Genomic DNA, 21060 nt, shown 5'->3' with positions numbered 1-21060 from the left:
GGTGCTTTGAAAGCATATGGAGCATGCTTGGGGCCCCCACCATTCTCTTGCACAGTAACATCAGAGATGCTGCACAAAATCTGGGGCACCACAGGAGGAATAAGGCATATCCTACAGGGCTGCCTCAAGGATTAAACCAGATTGGGTATAAAACACCCAGTGCGGTGCCAGTCACCAACACTGCGGAATATTTACTGTGTGCCAAGCACTGGTTTAAGCTTTTTACGTATCACAACTACCTTGTGGAGCACCTGGCTGGCACAGTTGGCTGAATGTCCAACTCTCAGTTTCAGCTCAGGTCATGATCTTGGAGTTGTGGGATTGAGCCCCTCACTGGGGCTCGATTGGGGCTCAATTTAGTATAGACTCTGCTTGGGATTCTCTCCCTTTCCCTCTCCTTCTGCCCCTCTCCCCCTTGAATGCACTCTCTTGCTTGCTCTTGATCTCTCTCTAAAATGAATAAATATAAACTTAAAAGAAATACCACTTTTCACTAGCCCTATAAGGAGGCAGTTATAATCCCCATTTTGTAGTTGAGGAATCTGAAACACAGCAAAGTACAGCAGTTTGCCCAAAGTCACACAGCCCAGTCAGTAGCAGACAAAGGATCTGAACCGTGAGCTCTTACCCACTAGGTTTTTTTCAACATCTCCTCCCCTCAGGGAGATACTCATGGTAGTTTCACAAGGTAAACACCATATGCTACTGCCAATTCCAAGAGACTGTTTGTTTAGGAAGTTTTTCCAAATTAAGGCAGAAGAAAAGTAGGGTAAGAACATTTGGGATGCCAAAGGACACCACCACTGTATTTTGCCTTGTTACAAATTCAGGTCTTTGTGAGCCAAATCGATTTCACACATATCTGGATAGGCTGAGCTAAGGGGGCCTTTCCAACGGACACAAGGCTATTTGTCATGAACACCAGCCAAATAAACCACTGAAAACAGGTTCCCGTTTAAACATTCTGTTCTCGTCTGAAAGTGCTAGAGCTATCGGATCACTGTTGTAACACACACATAGAGGATGCAACGTGGTCAAAGAAACAGACGCTGGTCTCCTCACTGTCCTCCCACTGTCCTTTGCTATAAAGACTTGCTCAGGTGAAGAATCCAAAATGGCAGTGAACACACCTAAGGGGTTCTTCGAAGAGATTCTGCAGGCTTGACCCCCTCCCACCTTTCCTCCAATTTACAAATATGACATGACTTTGAACTGTGGCCCGATTAACATAAGGCAGATATTAAAAGCCAAACCAAAAGAATAATAGGATTTTGGCTAAATCTGGTAAAGATTTCTGCTAAAGATTTTTCAATTTTTCCAGTTGAGGTTAAGTTAGAAAATTCAATGAGGGAGTTTACTGAGATGGCACATAAAGAGCTTGAGGAGCTTTGTTCACCAGTTTCATGTGGAGACTAAATTGGCAACCACACAGAATTGGCCTTACACATCGCAGGAAAACAGAAACCCAAGTCTGAGGGCAGAGCTCATGCTGGCCGCAGTGACAGTACTGCAAGTCTCCGAGCTGGGACGTACACAGACAAGGCCTAGCAGATACAAGTGATCATCACAAAACCTTTTTTCTTTTTCTTGATCTTCTTTCCGAGGTCCTTCCTCAGCCGTTTCCGTTTCTGGCTTCTCCCGCCCCTCACTCTTCGGTTCCTGTCCAGCGTGGGCTCTTGGCCAATCTCGAACTCTTCTTCCCAGTCAGCACACAGCTCAGATCCTGGTCTGGCTTCCCCCCAGATATTCAATCTGCCACTACCTAGAAATAACCACAGCAGGTGAGTGTCTCGGGATAAGCCCCACAAAAGCTAGAAGCCAAATGGAACGTGCTTGAGCTGGCCTCCCGTCTGCTTCTGGGGTGAACTTCCTGCACACATACCTCCAGCACCGAGTGGTAATGGGCGCTTGGACAGAAACGTCTGGAGCCTCACCATGAGCCCATTTTCAGAAGTAGTGTTCTCCTAAAAGGCAAGTACATTGCTGGAATAAAGCGGGGACTCCGCTGAATCCCCAGGTGCCCAGAGCATTAAATGCAGGGAGGTGTTCGGGTCTCTGCTGGAGAGGCCGAGGGCGGGTGGGCTGCTTCTGTGCAACCGCTTGCTTCTCACACATGGCACTCCCTCATGTGTGACCTCTGTCTCACGGACTTTCTGTTCCTACTTTAAAACGGAACACCTGTTCATATCACAGAATCAGTTAGAATCCACTGGAAAAAAATAGGCTAGACCAGACTGATATACCTACAATACATACATAAATAAATACTGGGGCCTCTGGTCAGCTTTGGTTTTACCAGTTCAGAATCAGTGAGCCAGCTGGGAAAGGGTGAGAGGGATGGGTACCTATGGTAGCCCCCCACCCGGGGGGACCACACGTGGGCATGGGTGGTCCTTGCTCCCCAGAAGCCTACCTTCTTGGCCTTGCTGATGATGTAGCTGGTCCAGATCCAGTTGCGCTTTAGGTGCCCATAGAAACTGGAATCGAGCCCAGCAGCTCCCAGCCCATCCCCAGGGATGAAGCCTTCATCCACCACCTCACGGCTCCCCCTAAGAGGCAGGAGGTAAACAGAAAGAGCTCTTCTTGGGAACTGAAAAGAGAGCCCGTGACATGGGTGAGGGTGCTTTTTCTCACTAACTTTTGCCTTTTTGGTAATAATACCTAATAGAAGCAAAGCACTTGTCAAAACCCCAGATATTGATATAAATTCCCAGTTTTTTAACTTTGGCAACTTTTTTTTTTTTTTAAACAATATGGTCCACAGCCATCAATTTGCGCCTTGGCCTCAGAGACCTGGGCACTCCTGGCCTGACATCCAATGCCAGAGCCAATGGATGAGAATAGCCCTAGCCCTACACTTGGGGACGGTGTGTGGAGGGGCCAGGACACACGTGTTGTACTCCATCATGGCACACTTGCGCTCCAGGTTGTGCTTGTCGATGGCACATTCCTGCTCCTTCCGCAGACTGCCCTCCTCATCAACGCCGTGATCCTGGGTGCTGTTCTTCCTGACACGCGGGTAGCGTACCACACCTAGGAAACGAAACACAAGCTTCTCTGATGACAGTATACTGCTATGGCTCTGTGACTCCACTTCCCAACCAGGGGACAGGGTCTGAAACTGGAAGAAGCTCTTTATACGCATGCATTATAGATGTCAGATGGTTCAACACTGGGGTGTGAGCATGAGGGAAGGATTTGTGCTCTGGATGAACCCTGCTAAGCTGGGAAGGCAGGTTGCCAACAGCAGAACCAAACAGGAATCGTGAGCACAGGAACCCCGAGGGTTCCTTCTTCAGGGAAACCTACAGAACTCCCATGTGCCAGCATGGAGGGAGTGGTAAACAGAAATGAGGCACTTGGCGGTGGCTGCAGGGTCAGGATCAGCAGGGATCTGGACAGACAGCTCATTGCAGTGTCAGTTTCCCCAGACCCCATGGGGTCTGGGAGGCAGCCAGATGTTTCCTGCATGCCCAAGAGGGGCATTAACATAGTTGAAAAATTACATTCCGTTAATCCACAATAAAGAAAATTGTGTTTCTTGCAAGAGAATATAAACTACTACACTAAATTGTTGCTTGTTCCTTCCAAAGGAAGGTTACAGTGATTTGCAGGCTACCAAAGACAGTCTTCTAACACACTCAACTGCAGACCTGGGTCTGGGTGGGGGCAAAGGGGGAATGGGGAGAGCCCATGCCCCACACCTCTCAGCTGGTGTTTACAGAAGACACTGTGTTCAAGCTTTGTTTCAGCCCAGAAGTTGGTGGTGTTCCCAGCTTAGAAATGAAGAGGCAAACCTCAGAGGTATTCAGGGGGCCCAAGGTCATGCATCTGAAAGGCCGGATGGTCCCAGGACTTAAGGCAATGCTTCTCCTGTGCACCATTTAGCTGTGTGCTCGAAATGCAGATTTAGACCATCCCCATGCCTGCTGAATCTAAAGCACTGGACAGGGCCCAATAATCTGCATTTTAGCAGGCTTCCCAGATGCTTCTAGTACACACTAATGCTCAGTGAGCCCCTGCTTTAAAGGATGCTCACGTCTTAATATATGGTGCTTTTCCTCAGTCCTCGGGGCAGAACCTCCTCAAATGTTTGTTGAACGAAGGGACAATCGATGCCTGATTAATGGACTCTGAGCCTCCCCTATTTCTGCTCATGAACACTTAAAAGGGATGGAAATTCACCAGTTGTCAAGCCTCAACAACTCTGGTGCAAATAACATACTGGTTCACAAATTTTTATCTGGGTATAAAATGCAGGGGAATTAGGGCACTCTAAAAATCTGAAATGGTTAAAAGCCTAGCTCACCGAATTCCAGAGGACTCTATGAAACACACAGTTCTAAAATCTGTCTGGACCCATTACATTAAAGGTTCTAAATACAAGGGCTCATTACCCTGCCAGCACTAAACAATTCTACGAAATAAATGTGGGACTCCTGCTTTGCAAAATGCAAAGTGCAGGACTGATCTTTTGGCTCTGTGACAGGGAAGGGAGAAGGGCTCCTCTCCCAGGTGCAGATTAGATGTACCATCCCTTCTCTTAGCAGAAGTGGCAAGAAGACACCAGATGGAAACTGGCTTAGAGGACAGAGCGTTGATATATGGCCTCCACAAACTCTCCACCTAGTCAATCAGCATTTACGGGATGTCGACGGTGTACCAGGCACTCTGAGACACTAGGGGGATGAAGCCACATTTCCTGTGCCCAAGAAATCCTCAGAAGGAAATCAGAAGACAGTATGAAGATGCTGGGAAGGCTCTCTTGAAGAGGTGATGCTTGATGCAGGTGTGGCCAGTGCCAGGTGAACACAGGTCACGGGTTAGTCCAGGGACAAGAAGACGATCAAGCAAAGGCCTTATCCCCAAACCCAACTCTTTCCACCCGCTGGTCAAATCTGCTCATTTCTTCCTCCAAATATCTCCCCCGCCAAAACCAACAACAGCAACAAAAAACAAAATAAAACCAAAAAACAAAACCCCAGAACAAACAAAATACCTCCCAAGCCGCCCACCCCCTTTCACAGTCACCAGAGGACATCTCTCTTTGGGACAAGCATCACAACCCTGCTTCTGCTCTTGGCCCCTCCGTTCCCCACCTGGCAGGCATGACGAACTTTGAAAACCTGCAGAGATCCTGTCACTTCTTCCCTACGGCTCCCATGGCTTCTCCCTGCTTAGAATAAACCCTGTACCAAGCCCAGCCAAGCCCCCAGAGTTCTGGCTGCCCCCCATTTCACTTCTCCAATGGCACCTGTCATTCTCCTCCCCACCACACCAGCCTCCTCTGTTTCTCCAACAGCACTCTCGCTGTTGCTGTGCCTGCAGGGCTCTCCCCTAGCTCTGAGTTCTGCTGACTTGGGCTTGGCCCTCGCCTTTTGAGCTCAGTCTGTCTTCAGAAAGGCTGCTCCTGACCACCCCAGTAAAACACCCTCCACTCACTCCCCTGTATACATCCTCCAGGGCACTGGGCACACTCTGGATCTGGAGTGAAGGCAGGCCCAGGAGATGACAAACACCTACTGAATGTATGAAGCAAAAAAAGACCAATACCAAGCAGAGTGTTCTGGGTTAAACGGGAGGTGCTGTGCGGGGCGGGGGTTGGGGTAGTGTCTGGGATCCCTCATTTGGAGCTCACCACCTTCTTTTCTAAGGGAGCCTCAAGGACACGCTAGGTCTCTGGAGAGCAGTCTGCAAACCAGCAGCCACTACTAGTTTCTTCTTGCCCTGAAGCCCAGTGCTGGCAGGAAAGCAGGGGATGGTGGGACCTGGCACAGACAGACAGTACCTAAGGGGGTGTTGAGACAGACACACTGCAGATCGAACCAGTAGTTCTCCACATCCTGCATGGAGTTCAGGACATACAGACGCCTTTCAAAGGGCCGGCTGCTGTGGGCCAGGTTGTAATGTGGGTCACAGATGGTGGTGTCAACAATGACTGCATTCTTCTTCAAGAAAATGAAGACCTAGAGACATGGAGATCGGGTGAGGAGAGGAGCTCAGAACAACCGCCAGGTCAGCTGTCTGGAAACTGCTGAGCCATCGGGATCCTCATTCATTCAGGCGTGAGAGACATTACCTGATCTTTATCCTGAAACTTTTCTGTGGGGCCAAACTGCAGCAGCCCCATGTGGCACAGCCTCTGGAGGTTCTCCACCACGGAAAAGATATAACGTCTGGAAAACAGAGGTCCCAGTCACCATAAGCTTGGCTGTGGTCAGAGGGTCTGCGTCTGGGTTAAGGGATGCAACTCGCTTATGGTTCCCCCTTCAACCTTGTGGGTCCTGGAGGACTAGCCTTGGGCCTGCCCTGGGTGGAGACCCAGAAGCCCCTTCCCCCCACCCACCCAAGGCAATGGAGCAACAGAGCATCAATCCTACATAGGAGGATTGATTTAGAAAGTACAAGTAGCAAAAGGGAAAAACCACCCCAACACTTGCAGTCTTTATCAGCAGATTGTACTTTAAAAGAACCCTGAAGTTAGTAATAAAATTTATCAGCCTGCACCTCATTCCTCCTGTGCTTTATCCAGAAGGCTTGCAGGGCTGCTGAATTAATGAAAACCTCATGTCAGTGTGATCTGGCAGGCAGAACGCTTTCCTCTTCCTGGTGAACGATCATTCAGAACCCTAACTTGGAGGAGCCTGCCAGGACCCTTGGCCAGTCTGTGTCAGTTCTGGGGAACTCACCTTTTGTATAGAAGTTGCTGCCGGATGGACCTGGGCAGAAAGCGGATCAGCGTGTGCTTCTTCAGAGGGTCATTCAGAAACTCCTCAAGGTTGTCTACCTAAGGGGTCATTTTCAGGATCAGCTCATCCACAAGGCCAAGGTCCATTTTAAGAATTGTGAAAACACACACGCTACTCTTTTCTGGGCAACAGTGTCTCTGAACCCACTTTCTCCTTTTCTGTATTTGCCAAATTTCTAAAAACATACTTTATTGTTACAATTATTTGTGTCTTTCAATCTATCTGATTGATCTAACTGTAAGAACAAGTCTATCAAGTATTTCCCTTGACCCACCAGACAACCATTCATCTAGCTCTATCCATCCTGTCTATCCTCCCTCCCTCCCTACCCATCCATCCTTCCTTCTTCTCATCCATCCACCCATTCATCTACCCATCTACTCACCTACCTACCCATCCCATCTATTCATCTATCCCATCATCTCTCTCCATCATCTATCTATCCTTCCTTCCTTCAATCCATCCACTCAACCATCTATCCATTTATCCATCCATCTAATCTGTCTATCCTCCCATCTTTCCCTCCCTTCTTCCTTCCATCCATCTATCCTCCTACCTATCCTTCCATCCATGCATCTATGTATCCAGACAAATGTAAGTCTGGAAGTATTTTCCCTTGATTGGGTGAATGCAGGTTCTCTGGCCTGGAGCTGGGGGACTGGCCCCCACAAGAGGACCAGGAGTCATTAGTACCTTGTAACTGACTTGCACAATCTGAACAAAGATGGAGAGGGGCAGGCAGAGGAGAATGTCACTGACGAGAGCCCAGCCGAAGCCAAACTCGTTGTGGATTGGGATGGGAGGGACATAGCGTTTCCAGGAGGCTTCTTCCACATAAACTAGGAGAGAATCGGAGTCAGTGCTGCCGGCAGGGTCCCAGTCACAATGGTGCCATGACATTATCCCAGGAGGTCCTGATTCCCTCTCGCCACCAACTCAGGCAGAACCCCACTTGACAGGCAGGAGACCCACAGATTCAGGGAGTCTGGGTTATAAATTATTTGGATCAGGACACCATAAGGATGCAGCCGATTCAGATGATAAGAATAAGGAAGCATCATGATTCCCCTCCGGACACCACTGTGGCCTGCCTGCCTGCCTCAGAAGCACCTTACCTTTCTCCGTGGGGAGCTCCACTTCGGTCTCCATGAGGGTTATTTCTTGGTAGTCCTTGCGTGGGGCATCAGAGGAGGTTTCCAGGTCACTTCGGGAGGGCAGGACTCTCACCCTGCTTGGTTCCTGCCTCCCTATTCTTCTTGAACTGCCGGGGCCTGGCTTGTCCCCCGGGTAGGTGACAGGATGCCCGTAGATCAGGTACCACAGAAACGTGTGTATTGCCCGCAGGCGAGGCATTTTGGGCAGAAACCCTAGAGAACGGCCGAGTCCTGGAACTGAGGCGAGAGCGGGAAGGGCAATCCTTAAGAACTCCCAGATTCACTTCAGTTCAAGCCACTCGAAGACTACAAAGTGCCACTATGTCCCAGGTGCCAGGGATATAGCAAACCTTCTTATTCTCATGGAACTTACCTTCCAAGGCAAAGGGCAGACGATAACAAGATACCTAACACTGAATATCAGATGAATTAGCTGGAGCAGAAAACAGAGTGAGGAAGGGGAAGGAAGACTGTTAATTCCATCTAGAGGAAAAGTGTAGTCCCCAAGGTGGTGGGAATGGGGGCATGCAGGCACCTGGGGACGTGCACCCCGGAGCAAATGCAAGGTGCCAGAGATGTGCGTGTCTGGCAGGCCTGGTGGATTGCCAGGCTGCCACAATGACAGGTACAGCAAGGGAGGAGGAGGGAGCAGCACAGAAGCCGGAGCGTGTTGGAGAAGGGAGCCACTGTAGAGGGCCTGACAGACCTTCACATGGGCCCCCTGGCTTGATAGGGCTGTGCAAAATATCCCTGAATTAGGTTCTTTGAAAGCATCTTCTTTGTTGACACAAATGAAGTATTCCTTGGCTTTCCCCAGGAGAGAAGACAGGTCAAAGAACAAGGAGCCATAGAAGCAGCAGGGCCAGGGCAAGTGGCCAGAAGGCTGTCCTCCATCGCCATGGCCCCCTGAAGAACACACTCATCGTCTTGTCTGTGCAACCTTGGGTGCTGTTGAGCTGCACCTGCTCCTGCCTGGATCTCTCCCTCAGGCTGCACTTCCTAACCACGAGAGCCTGAAGGCAGGCCATGCTGTTGTGACTGGGTACATAGAGATGGAGGTCACACAAATTGCCTCTTCTACCTGGGATCGCAGGTCTGCTGTGCCGTGTGCCACACCAGGACATGGTTTGTGCCTGCCAAGTCACCTCTGCCCTCCTCTGCCAACATGCATGGTTGTGGCCAGGGGAGGAGCAAAGCCCCGCTGGCCATCTGTACTTGCCCCGCACACGTTAATGTCAGAGCAGCCCGGTGGGGGCCCACGGAGGCAACCCCATCAGATAACAGACTCTGAGAAAATTATACAAGCGTTCAAACTCCTCAGTGACTATAACTATCAGAAGCTTTGAGGTCAGGAGAGAGAGGTTTTCTGTGGCTGAGAGGATATTCCAGCCAAAGGATACTGAGCAGAGGAATTCATCTTTGTGACTAATTCCTTGCATTAGGATCCAGCCCAGTTTCAACTGAGTCTCCTGACAGCCTTGTGAGGTATGCTGGGCAAGAATCATGCCCACTGTGCAAATGGGGACTTTGAAGCCAGCGGAGGTCATGTGACCAGCCCCACGTGACCCAGCTAGTGATTCTTTGGACTACAGCCCAGTGCTACAAGGTAAAACAGCAAGTCACTCAAACATCACCATACAGACAACCAATGACACCTCACCGGACGTTGATGAGGAGCTGCTTCTTTACCTACGACAGGGTTATAGTTTTTCAGCTGGGTGATGCCCATTTTCTCATCAGTTTTCTTCACCCGTCCGCTTTCTGGTTTAGAGGAAGCATTTGGCTCAGAGTCTCCTGATCCACTCGGACCCTCTTTTCCTTCACTTTCTTCTTCAACTTCTTGAGGTGCTGGAGGCTGGGGTACTTTAATCCTGTAGTTCAAATACAAGATCGACAGCATGTTGGAATGAGGACTCGGAGAAAGGAAAGGGTTTGCCTTGGTGAATCAGATGAAGCCACTTGGCCCTAGAGTTTCAACTTCACTTGCCTGGAGAAACCAAGCAGATGATGTGAATGAATAAAATGCATCAGGTCACTAGATAATTTGGGGGAGACAGGGGCTGCAGTACCCTGTATACCCGCAGAGTATACATGCCCACCTACAGGGCAGTTGCTATTTTGTAAGGCAGCCCAATGGGCTGGGTCTTCTAACACTTTCAGAAATGCCAGAGATTGGGGGCACCTGGGGGTGGCTCAGCGTGTTCAGCATCCAACTCGTGACTTCGGTTCAGGTCATGACCCAGGGTCACGAGATCAAGCCCCACGTCAGGTTCTGTGCCCAGTGGGGAGTCTCCTGGAGATTCTCTTTCTCTTTTTCCCTCTGCCTCTACCCCTGCCCACTCTCTCTCAAAAATAAACAAATCCTAAAAAAAAATAAGTAATTAAAAATAAATAAAGTGCCAAAGATCAGGAACTAATATGAAATCAATCAGTAACTGGTTCGAAGTACATAAGCTCTGCAATCTGCATGGAGCCCTGTGCCTGCCCATTGGCCACCTCCAGTTTAAGCCCAGCTAAGAATTTCTCCCACCCCTGAGTTTTCTCAGTCTGTGAGATGGTTTACGAACAAAATTAGAGAAGACCGCAGAAAGGCAACTAGACTCATTTTGAGCCATTAGGAGACTGGGTGAGCTTCACACTTCACAGGGCCCATGATTCAGAGAGCTCTGTGGACACCATTAGGCAGAGGAGAATGAAGAACATTAGAACTTTTTTTTCTCCTTAAAAATCCAGAAACTGGGGGCACCTGGGTGGCTCAGTCAGTTAAACGTCTACCTTCAGCTAAGATCATGATCCCGGGGATGGAGCCCCATGTCAGGCTCCCTGATGACCTGAGCTGAGCACCAAAGGCGGGGAGCGAGGGAGCCTAGTTCTCCCTCTGCCTCTGGTTGTGCTCCCTTCCTCTCAAAAAAATAAAATCTTAAAAAAAAAAAAAATCTAGAAATTTCTCCTAAACCAGTGAATCCACTGATCTCACATGAGTATAAACAAAAGGTGTGTGTGGAAACTGCTACAGATGGAGATAAGAAGACCCAGGCGGTTTCCTTGCGGATTCCTATGGGGTACTGCCACTTGCCTGTTTGCTGTGCTGGAATTAGAGATCCGGAAACGGACTTGCTCAATGGCACTTCTCACCAGAGGGTCATTCTGGTCCATGGACGGGTGCACAACCAGATCCACCTGTGGAGGGAGAGGTCAGAGTGTCCCAAAAGGGCAGAGGAGGAGCTGGGGGAGAGCCAGCTCTAGAACACGGTATCTCGGAGCAACCCTGCTGATACTTTTCATTAACATTTCCAAGAGATGTCTGAGACTGAAGCAAAAAAGCATTACTGAACAGTTGGCCATTACAATTTCTGGCATCAAAATCCCTCGAGTTGACTGAGAAAGTTCTGCCATTGGTAATGTGCTGCTCTGTGCTGTTCTGCTCAGGTGAGGAATTTCTGCCCTGGAAACACAGTCCCCTGGCTGGGCTGTCCTGGCCTCCTAGTCTCCACAGCTACCTAGTTGCACATTCCTGACACCCCACTGCAGCTATCTGGGAATTTCCCACAGTTGCTCATGAATCCTGAGGGCTTCCATCTGGAAAAGGTAAGCAGCTTTCCTTAATCTCCCCTCGCTGAGAGTGCCATCATGGGACTCCTGCCAGGCGTGCTTCGAAACCAACTGGCAGAGGATTTAGAGCTGCTTTTGTTATTTTACCTCTTCCAAGGTACTGAAGCTGAACAGTTAGGGGGGTTACCATTTCACGAGCATTATCCAGGGTGACAAACAGAATAGCTTGGTGGAGGTGAGCAGAGGGGTATGGGTGTGGTGCCTGGGTGACAGATGGCAGATGCTGTGATCATGGCCCCTGGAGAGCCAGGCTTGTCTTCTGTCTTTGCCGCTGGCAGGACAGGGCAAGGTAGGGTTTTCTAAACTTGTGACTCTAACCAGCAGGCTTCATGCAGAGAATGGCTCAAGAGGTAGGGCCAATCACAGGGAATGGACATTTGTGATATGGGGACAATATCCTCCTCTCACACCTTGCCAACTCTTTTGGAATTTTGTGAGGCTCAAATGAGATGCAGTTAGGCAACACCTTGGAGCACTTAAAAGCACAGTGCAAATACAATACATTCCCATCTCCCGACTGGCCACAGCTGAATAGCCAGCCAGCCCACTGCCCAAAGGCCCAGTGGGCAGGGCAGGATGCAGGAGCAAAGGCCAAAGCGGATGCTGCCACATGGCAGCTCCAGTCAACATACCTTCAGGGCATCAGCAGGCAGCCTGCCAGCAGCACAGGCTCTGCGAGCCGGAGAAAATGCTGGTGAGCCACTTAAGCTTATTCTGAAGGCAGATGCACAAAAGTGCAGTCCTTCCCAGCTGGACACACAGGCTACTAGAGCTGAAGTGCTAGTGGCACTCTGTGGCAAGAGGCCCAGGGCTGGTGCCTTCATTTTTGAGGTCATGCGATTGTTGGTGCTTATGCATGGCACTCTGTTCCCCACCCTCCCCAACACCTCTCCCACCAGACTGCCTAGTGGACACTAGGCTAGACTGGAGGAGCTGGACATAGCTGGACAGTAGATCTCTGTGTTACTCCTAGATTGTGGGAAATTTCCTTGCCTTCATTCACTACTGTCCCAAGAAGGAGACCCACCCCCGAAATAACTCCTTTGTGTGACAACAGATATCTAAGGGGCAGCTGCTGAGGGGTGAGGGCTTTTGTCCTTGATGACAGAGTTCAGCACAAAGACCCCCTGCCTGCTGCGGGAGAGGATGGCAAGCTGGTGGGGGGTAGGGGAAAAAGGAGAAGGGCAAGGTCAAGGGGACTCAACAGCAGATATAAAAGCTGATAGAGCTGCCAACCTGGAAGGGCTGAAATGGTGTAAGTCATTTCTCATGCTGCTGTTTTTCATACTTCAAATGTCTCAAAAAAATAAGATAAAGTAAAAATGCAGAAATGACCTTGTCGGCTTATTAAAGAAGCAACACATCAAAGCATAGCTTTCTTAAGGCAGAGATTTACAATGCAGCCAGAAAAAAAGGTCAGGCAATTACTAGTGTCTGTCCCCACAGTACCTGCCTTCTGGTCCCAGGGGCCCAGCAGGGCTCTCTCCAATGATTCCAACCCTGTAAAATGTAGGCCTCCGACTATGTGCAGAGCTGCAGAGCTCCAGTTGCTATGGGAATGGGCCCAAACTTTAAATTTTACAGAAACAGATAAACTGAAGGCAGAAGATCTGCTGGTGAGCACTCAGATTATGCCAGCAGTGCGTCTTACCTGAATCACCACCATCACCGTTCCTCAGGAACGGTTCCCTATGGAACAGATCCCTATGGAAACTCCTTTTGCTGCCCTACTCTACACCTTCCACCTGTTAACACGTGGCTGAATCTCTGCCAGTGCTGCTCTGCGGAACTTCAATGTCTCCTACTCGCCTTCTTGTCACTCAGGGCAGGCCTGGGGCTGAACACCTGCTCTAAGGCCTGTGCATGCTGCTCTGAGATCCAAGTGACTTATTCCTCTTTTCGGATTCCAGCCTCCCACGGAAAGCTGGCATGGCCCCTGCTTCCCAGATGAGGAGGCACAATGGGAAATGGGAGTTACTGGCAGCAAAGGAACAAGTGAAATCAGATGAGGACAAGAGGAGCCAGACAAGAAAGCTTCTAATAGTGTGAAGCTGGTGTGGTGGGCATTAGGAGAGCCATGCATACCTTCTTCTTGATGCCATCCTGAATAACTGTAGTCCGATAAACTCTCAGGAGACCCTCCTCAGAGAGGTTCCGCACCAAGCGGACGATGGACTTCTTACAGCACTTGGTAGACACGCCTTCTTGCTTCTCCTGATCCATGATCATTTTCTGAATCCTGGGGTGTCACAAAATAAGTTATATACCCAATCTCAACACAGAAGGCCTTTTTCAACCCAGGCAGCTGAGAGCTACCTAGTGGTACCCAGTGGAAATGGGAGGAGAACTAAAAGGGGAACTCGTCATTGAATGGCTGACTTCTAGAGACACTACAGATCATCTCTCTTGGCGATAAATGAGGTAGACAAGCTGCCACTCACAAGCAGCTTCACATTCTGAGCCTTTTACCGGAAATAAAGGGAGTACGTGATTCCTACAGGGACAGTGAGTGTCGTGATGGGAGATCCATCTCTATGCTAGTTTTAACTCCCAGACACAGGGATGGTCCAGTATACGGCTGTTGACACTCTCAGGTCTGCAGCTCTTTCTGATTCGTTTCATGTCTTACTGTCTAGAACTTACTGAGTCACTACGTGATGTTTCCAGACCACTGATCACTGGATGGCAGGGCCAGAAGGACATTAGGAGTGTCCAACCAAACCCCTCACTGCACAGATAAGGGGATGCAGGCAGCACCGTCTGCACATGGTCTCCCCAACCCCTAGTTAGAGAACTGGGGTGAGGCTCCTTCTAATTGAGCGGCTTTGAAGCTGGGTGCCAGGAAGATGCCGCCTAGGAGGCGGTGGTGACAGTGGGTTAGAAGGACCCCACTGAAGTGCAGAGGTTCACCCCAAACACACAAGTAAGTCCTACCTGCATCTCTGTGTTTTTGCTTTCACATCAGACTGCGTTTGAACAAAAGCCTCCATGTGGAAGTAAAAGCTGTTTATGAGCTGATGCATATTGGCTGCCTAAGTTTCTTCTCCAAGGCAAGAGAGGTGCCCTGCACTTTCCTGACTTCCACTTCTTCCCCAGTCACTCTCCGTGTTTAGTGCTTCTATGTTCCTCAATGTCTACACTTTCCAAATTGCTAGAACAAGTGCTAAACCCTTCCTACCACACAGCGATGCTGTGAGAATCTATACAGCAGAGGAAGACTCAGAGGCCTCTTGGTCATTTCTGTGGCTTGTGATAATGACCTGGCCTGAAATGTACTGTTAGTGCAAGACAGACAGATGGCTCCTTACGTGAATAAGCTCTCGATTAAGCGCAGGTTGGTAACAGCTTCTATGATCAGGTTCCTGCGTTTGAGCAACCGGTAAGTTTCGTGGGGTTTGTCTTGGCCTGGGCCATGCTTCCCTGCCTTCTGCGAACTGCTGCTCTCCTAGAATGGGGGACAGAGAGAATAAGAACACAATGGGCTCAATAAAGTCAGGGGGCCACCTTTCCCCCGGGTGTGTCTTGCCTCTTTAGGCAATTTCCATGCCCATGTTTCAAGAAGGAAAGTCAAGAGGGCTATCTCTCTCTCTGGGAATACAGGATAGAAGCAGAGATGGGCTTCTGGGGTCAGGTAGTTGTCCCTAGGTGCATTAAGATGTGTGCCAAATGAAAGACAAAGGGGGAAGAGAGCGAAGAGTGCTCTCTCTCCCATTCCTGCCAAAATGCCCATGGTTCTCTTCATAGCTCCTGTCTTCTAAGAGCTTCTGTGAAACTGTTACATCTGCCCTTGGATCCCGTTTGTTAAAGCCCCTGCGTGTCCCCTGAGGGAAGGGAAATCCTGACTCCAGTACAGTCCTTGCAAATCACGTGCCACAAAAGGGCACCCTGTGGTGGCCTAGGCCCTCCTTTGCTGGATGCCCTCCTCACTTGGAGAGGTGCTTTCAGGAGAACGAGAATGAGCTTGAGGAGGCTACTCGCAGCTGGTTGTCAGGACAGCCAGCCCCAGGTCACTTCCTTGCTGGGCTGGGGCTTAGGAAGACACACAGTTCTTTCCTGAAAGGGGACCAGCTCAAAAGCATTCAAGATTCATGGAAGGGCCCAGGAGAAAGACCTCTGTGCTCTCCTGCACTATACAGCAAACATTTTGGAGGGCAGTCGAGTGACAGGGATGCTAGAGTACAAGGTGAAGAAACATATTTTGCCAATGGCCCTCCAGATGTGGCGTTCATGGCATCTTCTCAGCACGATGCAGAAAGAAGGTCAGCATTCTGCAGTTACTTTGGGAACAGATTTCTAAGAGGAAGAGAAAGAGCTGAGCCAGGCATCAAGCAAAGGAATCCTAGGGCCTGGAGGGAACATGTGTGCCGCTAGAGACAGGTGAGCGTAATCTAAAGGTACAAAGAGGGTGAGGGTGTGAGCAGGGCAGGCAGGCCCTCTAGAACCTGCTGGGACCCACCTGCTGGTAGGCTCAGCTTCTTCAGTGACACAGTACCAACCATGACTTGAGAAGTTATGGCATCCAAAGACTAGGAAGGAGCTCAAAGTTTCTAGAAAAATCCACAGAAAACCTTTGCACCCCATGCCCCCCCCCCCATTGCTTCTGTTGTAGGGGTGGTACCAAAAGCACAGGCCTCCACACCAAAAAAGGAGAAGCAAGGCAGGAGGAGCTCCACACGCATGGAATCTTATCCTCACTTTGCATTCACTGAGCAGGCAAGTGGCTCGTTCCCTAGGGGCCTCCCCTGTCTCATCCTGACATCCATCTCACAGGGGTGTTGTGAGGCCTCAATGAAAGAGCAGGAACAGCATCTAAAGCTGCCCCAATCACAACTGTGCCCTGTGCTGAGTGCCTCATCCTCTGACGGCGTGCTTCTGAAGTGCAGGAGGTGCCACTGGCGGTTTCTGAGGCATGTTCAAGTGACACAGGACAGCATAAAGGGAACCAAATCACATAATGAAAACGGTACGCCTGTGTCAATTCCTTTTTAATCCTTCTAATTACACTGATGAAAAGCATTTGATTCTATTGGGTCTTGAATGCTGTGACACTCAACAGTATCTGGCCAGAATGTACTGAACAGTTTCAGTTGTCTGTTTTGTAATTACCTCCCTTTCACAGCAGATGATACTGGCCTTTCATCTAAGGTGGGGCTTCTCAACATTAGCACCATTGACATTTGGGGCTGGATAATTCTCTCCTGTGGGCTGTCCCCGCACATTCTAGGAGATTAAGCAGCACCCCTGGCCTCCACCTACTAGACACCAGTGGTCCCCTGTCCCCTAGTTGTGACCAGGAAAAATGTTTCCTCCAGACACTGCCAGATGTCCCCTGGGAGGCTAAATCGGCCTAGAGTGGGAATAACCACTAATCTAAACAAATTTTCCCTACAAAATCAACTTAAGTAAAAAGAGCAAGTTGTTGAGAATTAAAAGACTATGTAAACAATGCTGATGCTTTCTGGCTGGGCAGAAAGGTGGTATGTGGAGGAGCACTAGCCCACTGTCTGGCACAGAGCACTCAGCACACAGTACTCTTACCATTATTGATTTTGTTGTTGTTGCTGGGATTCTTACGCACAGAACTGAGAAGACCAAGGTCCTTGCCATAGGCCCTTGCCAGAGAAAAGGCACTCCCCACTGTGAGCACTCACCTTTGTGCTTTCATGCCTGACCTCTTCAATCACGGTCATGTCACCATTACTATTCCTCATGCGGTGGGAGCCAAAGGACATGCTGGAGGTGCTGGTGTCCTGCACGGAGGTACTGGTGTCCTGGAGGCTGTCCCTGCCGGCAGAGCTTTGGCAGGCTTTCTCCTCAGCCGCTCCTAGGGAGGAAGGCAGCTGCTTCTTCAGTGGGTGGGCATTTACGACCTTCCAGCCACCTGCAGTGGAGGGGCGGGAGGAGCATGAATGAATTGTGGCCTCATCAGGGGACAGAGAGGAGGGCACTAACACTCAGCAGCCAGACCAGACCCACGCAGGCCCAGGGTTTCATTTGGTCAGTTTGAGGACTAGGGTGGAGGGCCAAGGGAGCAGTGTTGGGGCCCCTTCCCGCCCCACAACCCCACTTAGCTAGACACCAGATTTGCAAACTGGTCATAAGCTCCACCCAGCGCATGTTTTAAAAAGTCTGTAATTAACCTAAAGCCTCAAAGGCTCCTCAGATCACTAGAGGGAAGGGGACAGCGGAAGTTTACTGGATCTCATTCCTTTACTAGTAAAAACACAACAAAATGAACTGAACATTTGCCAAGGAGATCAGACTTGCAAGCAGCCAAGAGACAGACGTGACTGTTTCCTCCAAACTACTGATTATGTGATCACGTGACACCAACAGGTCCCCAGTTAGGACAGCACAAAGAGATCCTCAAGTGTCTGCTGAACGAACGGGCTATTTTCTCAAGATCCCCAGAGCAAGGTGGGATTGGCAGAGCTTAGATCGAGGGCAACACCCTCTGCCAGCCTTGCCCACCTTCCCTCCAGCCCCCAGAGCACTCCCTACCCTTTGCTGACATGGAGTGATGAGGCTGTGTCCTGAGACTGGAGTTCAAGCTGGCTTTCCCGTCACTCTGGGATGCTCTCCCTTTCTTCTTGCCGCTGCTCTCCTCCTCACTGTCTGACTCAGAAAGAAAGGTGTCTTCCCCTTCAGGCACGAGTGATTCCTCCTGAATGGAGGCCAGGCTCACTGTGGTCAGCAGCTGGCTCCGGGCTTTCTCCCTCTTGTACTGCCGGCTTAGATCGCTCTCTTCTGCAAACACGCAGGAGATGTACTTGGTGGTCCGCTGCCGCCCTTCATCTTCCATGAACCCCTGGAGGGGGGAATGAGATGTGTTTTTTTTTTTTTTTGAATGAGATGTGTTTAATCACGTTTGGAGGGTGCTGCAACTCTCAGGTATGCAGGTGAGCTGGGGGCTGTGGTGTCTGCATCCTGATCTTTCCTGCACCCCTTGCCACCACCCGGGTGTTCAGCCCCACTGGTGTTCCCTCACTGTCCTGTCTGGTCACCTCTCACATGCTGCTTCCACAGGCCTGTCGGAGATGGGTTTCCAAACTGCCATCCTGAATGTGTGTCTGTTCTATGGGACTGTGAGCTCCTTGAGGGTTGGGTCCTCACTTGGTCCTTCCCCATCTCATTTGTGCCTGGCACAAGACTAGGCCCACAGGCAATGGTTAGTGAGCAGTGAGTGTTAACTGTGTAGGATTCTAGGATTTAGAACTGTTGCCACGGACTGGAGGTCACCAGCTCCATTCAGCCACTGCCTTAGGGACAGAGGATGGGACCATCATCAACCCACACTTCTTATCTTCCAGAACAGGGGAAAGGCGCTCTCTTGGCTCTTCATGGCAGGAAGAACAACATCTTCTATGTGTCAAGCTCATGCCAAGGCACATGCCAAGCACTCTGCAATCATTAGCTCAACTGTAATCCTGCCTTCCAACAAAACGGCCAAAATGTTGGCAAGAAGAGAGGGAAGGATATGGGCTGGAAGGAATGTAGGCATGAATGCCGAAAGGAGACCTGCAGACACGTACAGTTGGCCAGTCCACTGTCCCCAGGAGCCAGGCAAGTGATGAGAGAGAAAGAGGCCTGAGTAGGGGCCCAGGCCCCTGGGCAGCAGCTGCTTTGACTGAAGGGGCAATGAGAGGCTAGCCAGCTTCCTTGGAGGCCCCACACAGTTGTGTGCCCCCTGTAGCCACATCTCCTGCTGACTTTTCAGTGCTGAAGACTCATTCAGTTTTTGAAAAGTGAAAACCAACGAAAACCAGCATCAAGGAGACATGACATGCCTGTGGGCAGCCACCTGCGACTGAGGCCTACAGCGTCTCCTGAGTGGCTGAGACAGCCCTTGGCTATCACGCTGTGCGCAGACCCAGAGACAATGGAGCCTGCAGATGACTCATGATGTTACCTTGACAACCTTGAATCTCTGAAGAAGGCGACACAGCATTCTTGCTTCCAGCTTTCCCACATTCATAGCCACTCGGATTTCAGCTTGGGAAATTCCTTTCGTGCCTCTGCGCTCAACTGTGGGAAATAATATAATGTGTAAACCTCAGCCCCTGAAAAGGAGCCCTCCCACTCTAAACAAATCCACTCCTGCCACCCCCGTTAAGCACAGACTCCATCAATATGGCGAAACCAACACGCAGAAAAAAAATCAGTGTTTCCTCTCCCTCCCCTACCAAGAACCTCTGAACATTCCTTCCAAAAGCTAATTCTTCAGGCTACCTCCTCCCTGTTAGAACAGTAAGTGGCAAGTGACAGGCTGCGGATGTACTCAGCTCTGCTGACAGTGCTTTTGCCCAGCAGCAGGGAGCTAGCTCTTTCATGTGGACTTTTCCAGATACATGAAACGGATTCTTTTTCTTTTTTGTTTTTAATAGTTTTTAGTTAAGAACTTTCCTCATTTCCCTGCTGTCTCGGCAGACGCAGAGGCATTCCGAACACCAATCTGGCAGTGTCCCGTACAGATGCCCGCCGGCGGGCTAGGGGAAAGAGTGTGCTGGGCCCTGTGGCAAGCAAGCAGCAAACGCCTGTGCTCTATTATCTGCTCCGTCTACTCTGTCAGCTCCTGCCCTGCTACATGCTGTCACCACTCAGTGCTGCTACTGTAGGTGCCTCAAAGAAGCCCTTTTGAATTTACTCAAAGGCTCCGGGACTAGGAACTCTAGGATGGAGCCTGGTGGGCGTGGGGGCAGACGTAGCAGGTGGTCTCCCCAGGAAAGTGCACAAGCCACAGGATGGGCTTTGCAGCAAAGCTCTCTTGTTCAGAAACAGATTCCCCTTTATTGCTGCATCACACACTTGAGGCTGCCAGGTACAAGCCATCTGGATAAAGGAGGTCTTGCAGTGTTGTATGGGCATAAAAATAAACATCAGAATGAAAAGGGGGGGGTGGTGGTAACTGGGTGGCTCAGTTGGTTAAGAGTCTGACTCTTGATTTTAGCCCAGGTCATGATGTCAGGGTTGTGAGATCAAGGCCCATGTTGGGCTCTACACTGGCATGGAGCCTGCTTAAGATACTCTCCCTCTGTCTCTCCTTCACCAGGGGCACATGTGCACTCTCTCTCAAAAAAAAGAATCAAAAGAGAAGACCAGGATGTATCACTATATTGAACCAGTAACATGCTCATAGTAGGCACAAAAGGGTTAAGGGTAGCTTTTCCCAAACTGTGTTCGGAGGAACCCATTTGGAATGATAGTAAGAGCTGATAAAGGGCAGCCCAGGTGGCTCAGCAGTTCAGTGCCACCTTCAGCCCCAGGGCCTGATCCTGGAGACCCGGTATCGAGTCCCATGTTGGGCTCCCTGCATGGAGCCTGCTTCTCCCTCTGCCTGTGTCTCTGCCTCTCTCTCTCTTTCTGTGTCTCTCATGAATAAACAAAATCTTAAAAAAAAAAAAAAAACCCTGATAAAAAATGCCAAAAAGCCCCTCAAAAGGCTATGTTGATTCACCAGCGTGGCTTCATACCAGCTGCTGACTCGCAGCCTGTGGCCACTGCACTCCCTCTTCTGTCCTCCTCCCCACAGGGACCTGCAGCCACCC

At 50.1% G+C, this 21060-nt stretch overlaps 1 protein-coding gene across 2 annotated transcripts in view; it reads right to left on the bottom strand.

The window, feature by feature from the left end:
• GTF3C1 (general transcription factor IIIC subunit 1) overlaps positions 1 to 21060 on the bottom strand; it is a 73403-nt gene that overhangs the window by 21252 nt on the left and 31091 nt on the right. For both annotated transcript variants that reach the window (XM_041747876.1, XM_041747877.1), the window contains 16 exons: positions 19425 to 19540; positions 18017 to 18323; positions 17167 to 17396; positions 14824 to 14960; positions 13601 to 13754; positions 10980 to 11083; positions 9593 to 9774; positions 7865 to 8140; positions 7443 to 7588; positions 6690 to 6787; positions 6080 to 6176; positions 5789 to 5966; positions 2892 to 3033; positions 2414 to 2549; positions 1883 to 1964; positions 1574 to 1762 (listed from right to left, as the gene is read on the bottom strand). In XM_041747876.1, the coding sequence (XP_041603810.1) occupies positions 1574 to 1762; positions 1883 to 1964; positions 2414 to 2549; positions 2892 to 3033; positions 5789 to 5966; positions 6080 to 6176; positions 6690 to 6787; positions 7443 to 7588; positions 7865 to 8140; positions 9593 to 9774; positions 10980 to 11083; positions 13601 to 13754; positions 14824 to 14960; positions 17167 to 17396; positions 18017 to 18323; positions 19425 to 19540 (2574 nt within the window). The remainder of the gene's footprint in view (positions 1 to 1573; positions 1763 to 1882; positions 1965 to 2413; positions 2550 to 2891; positions 3034 to 5788; positions 5967 to 6079; positions 6177 to 6689; positions 6788 to 7442; positions 7589 to 7864; positions 8141 to 9592; positions 9775 to 10979; positions 11084 to 13600; positions 13755 to 14823; positions 14961 to 17166; positions 17397 to 18016; positions 18324 to 19424; positions 19541 to 21060) is intronic.

Source organism: Vulpes lagopus, chromosome 3, assembly GCF_018345385.1.
Source record: "Vulpes lagopus strain Blue_001 chromosome 3, ASM1834538v1, whole genome shotgun sequence".
NCBI lineage: Eukaryota > Metazoa > Chordata > Mammalia > Carnivora > Canidae > Vulpes > Vulpes lagopus.
Note: the sequence above shows the minus strand (reverse complement) of the source record. Positions and strands in the feature narration are given on the sequence as shown.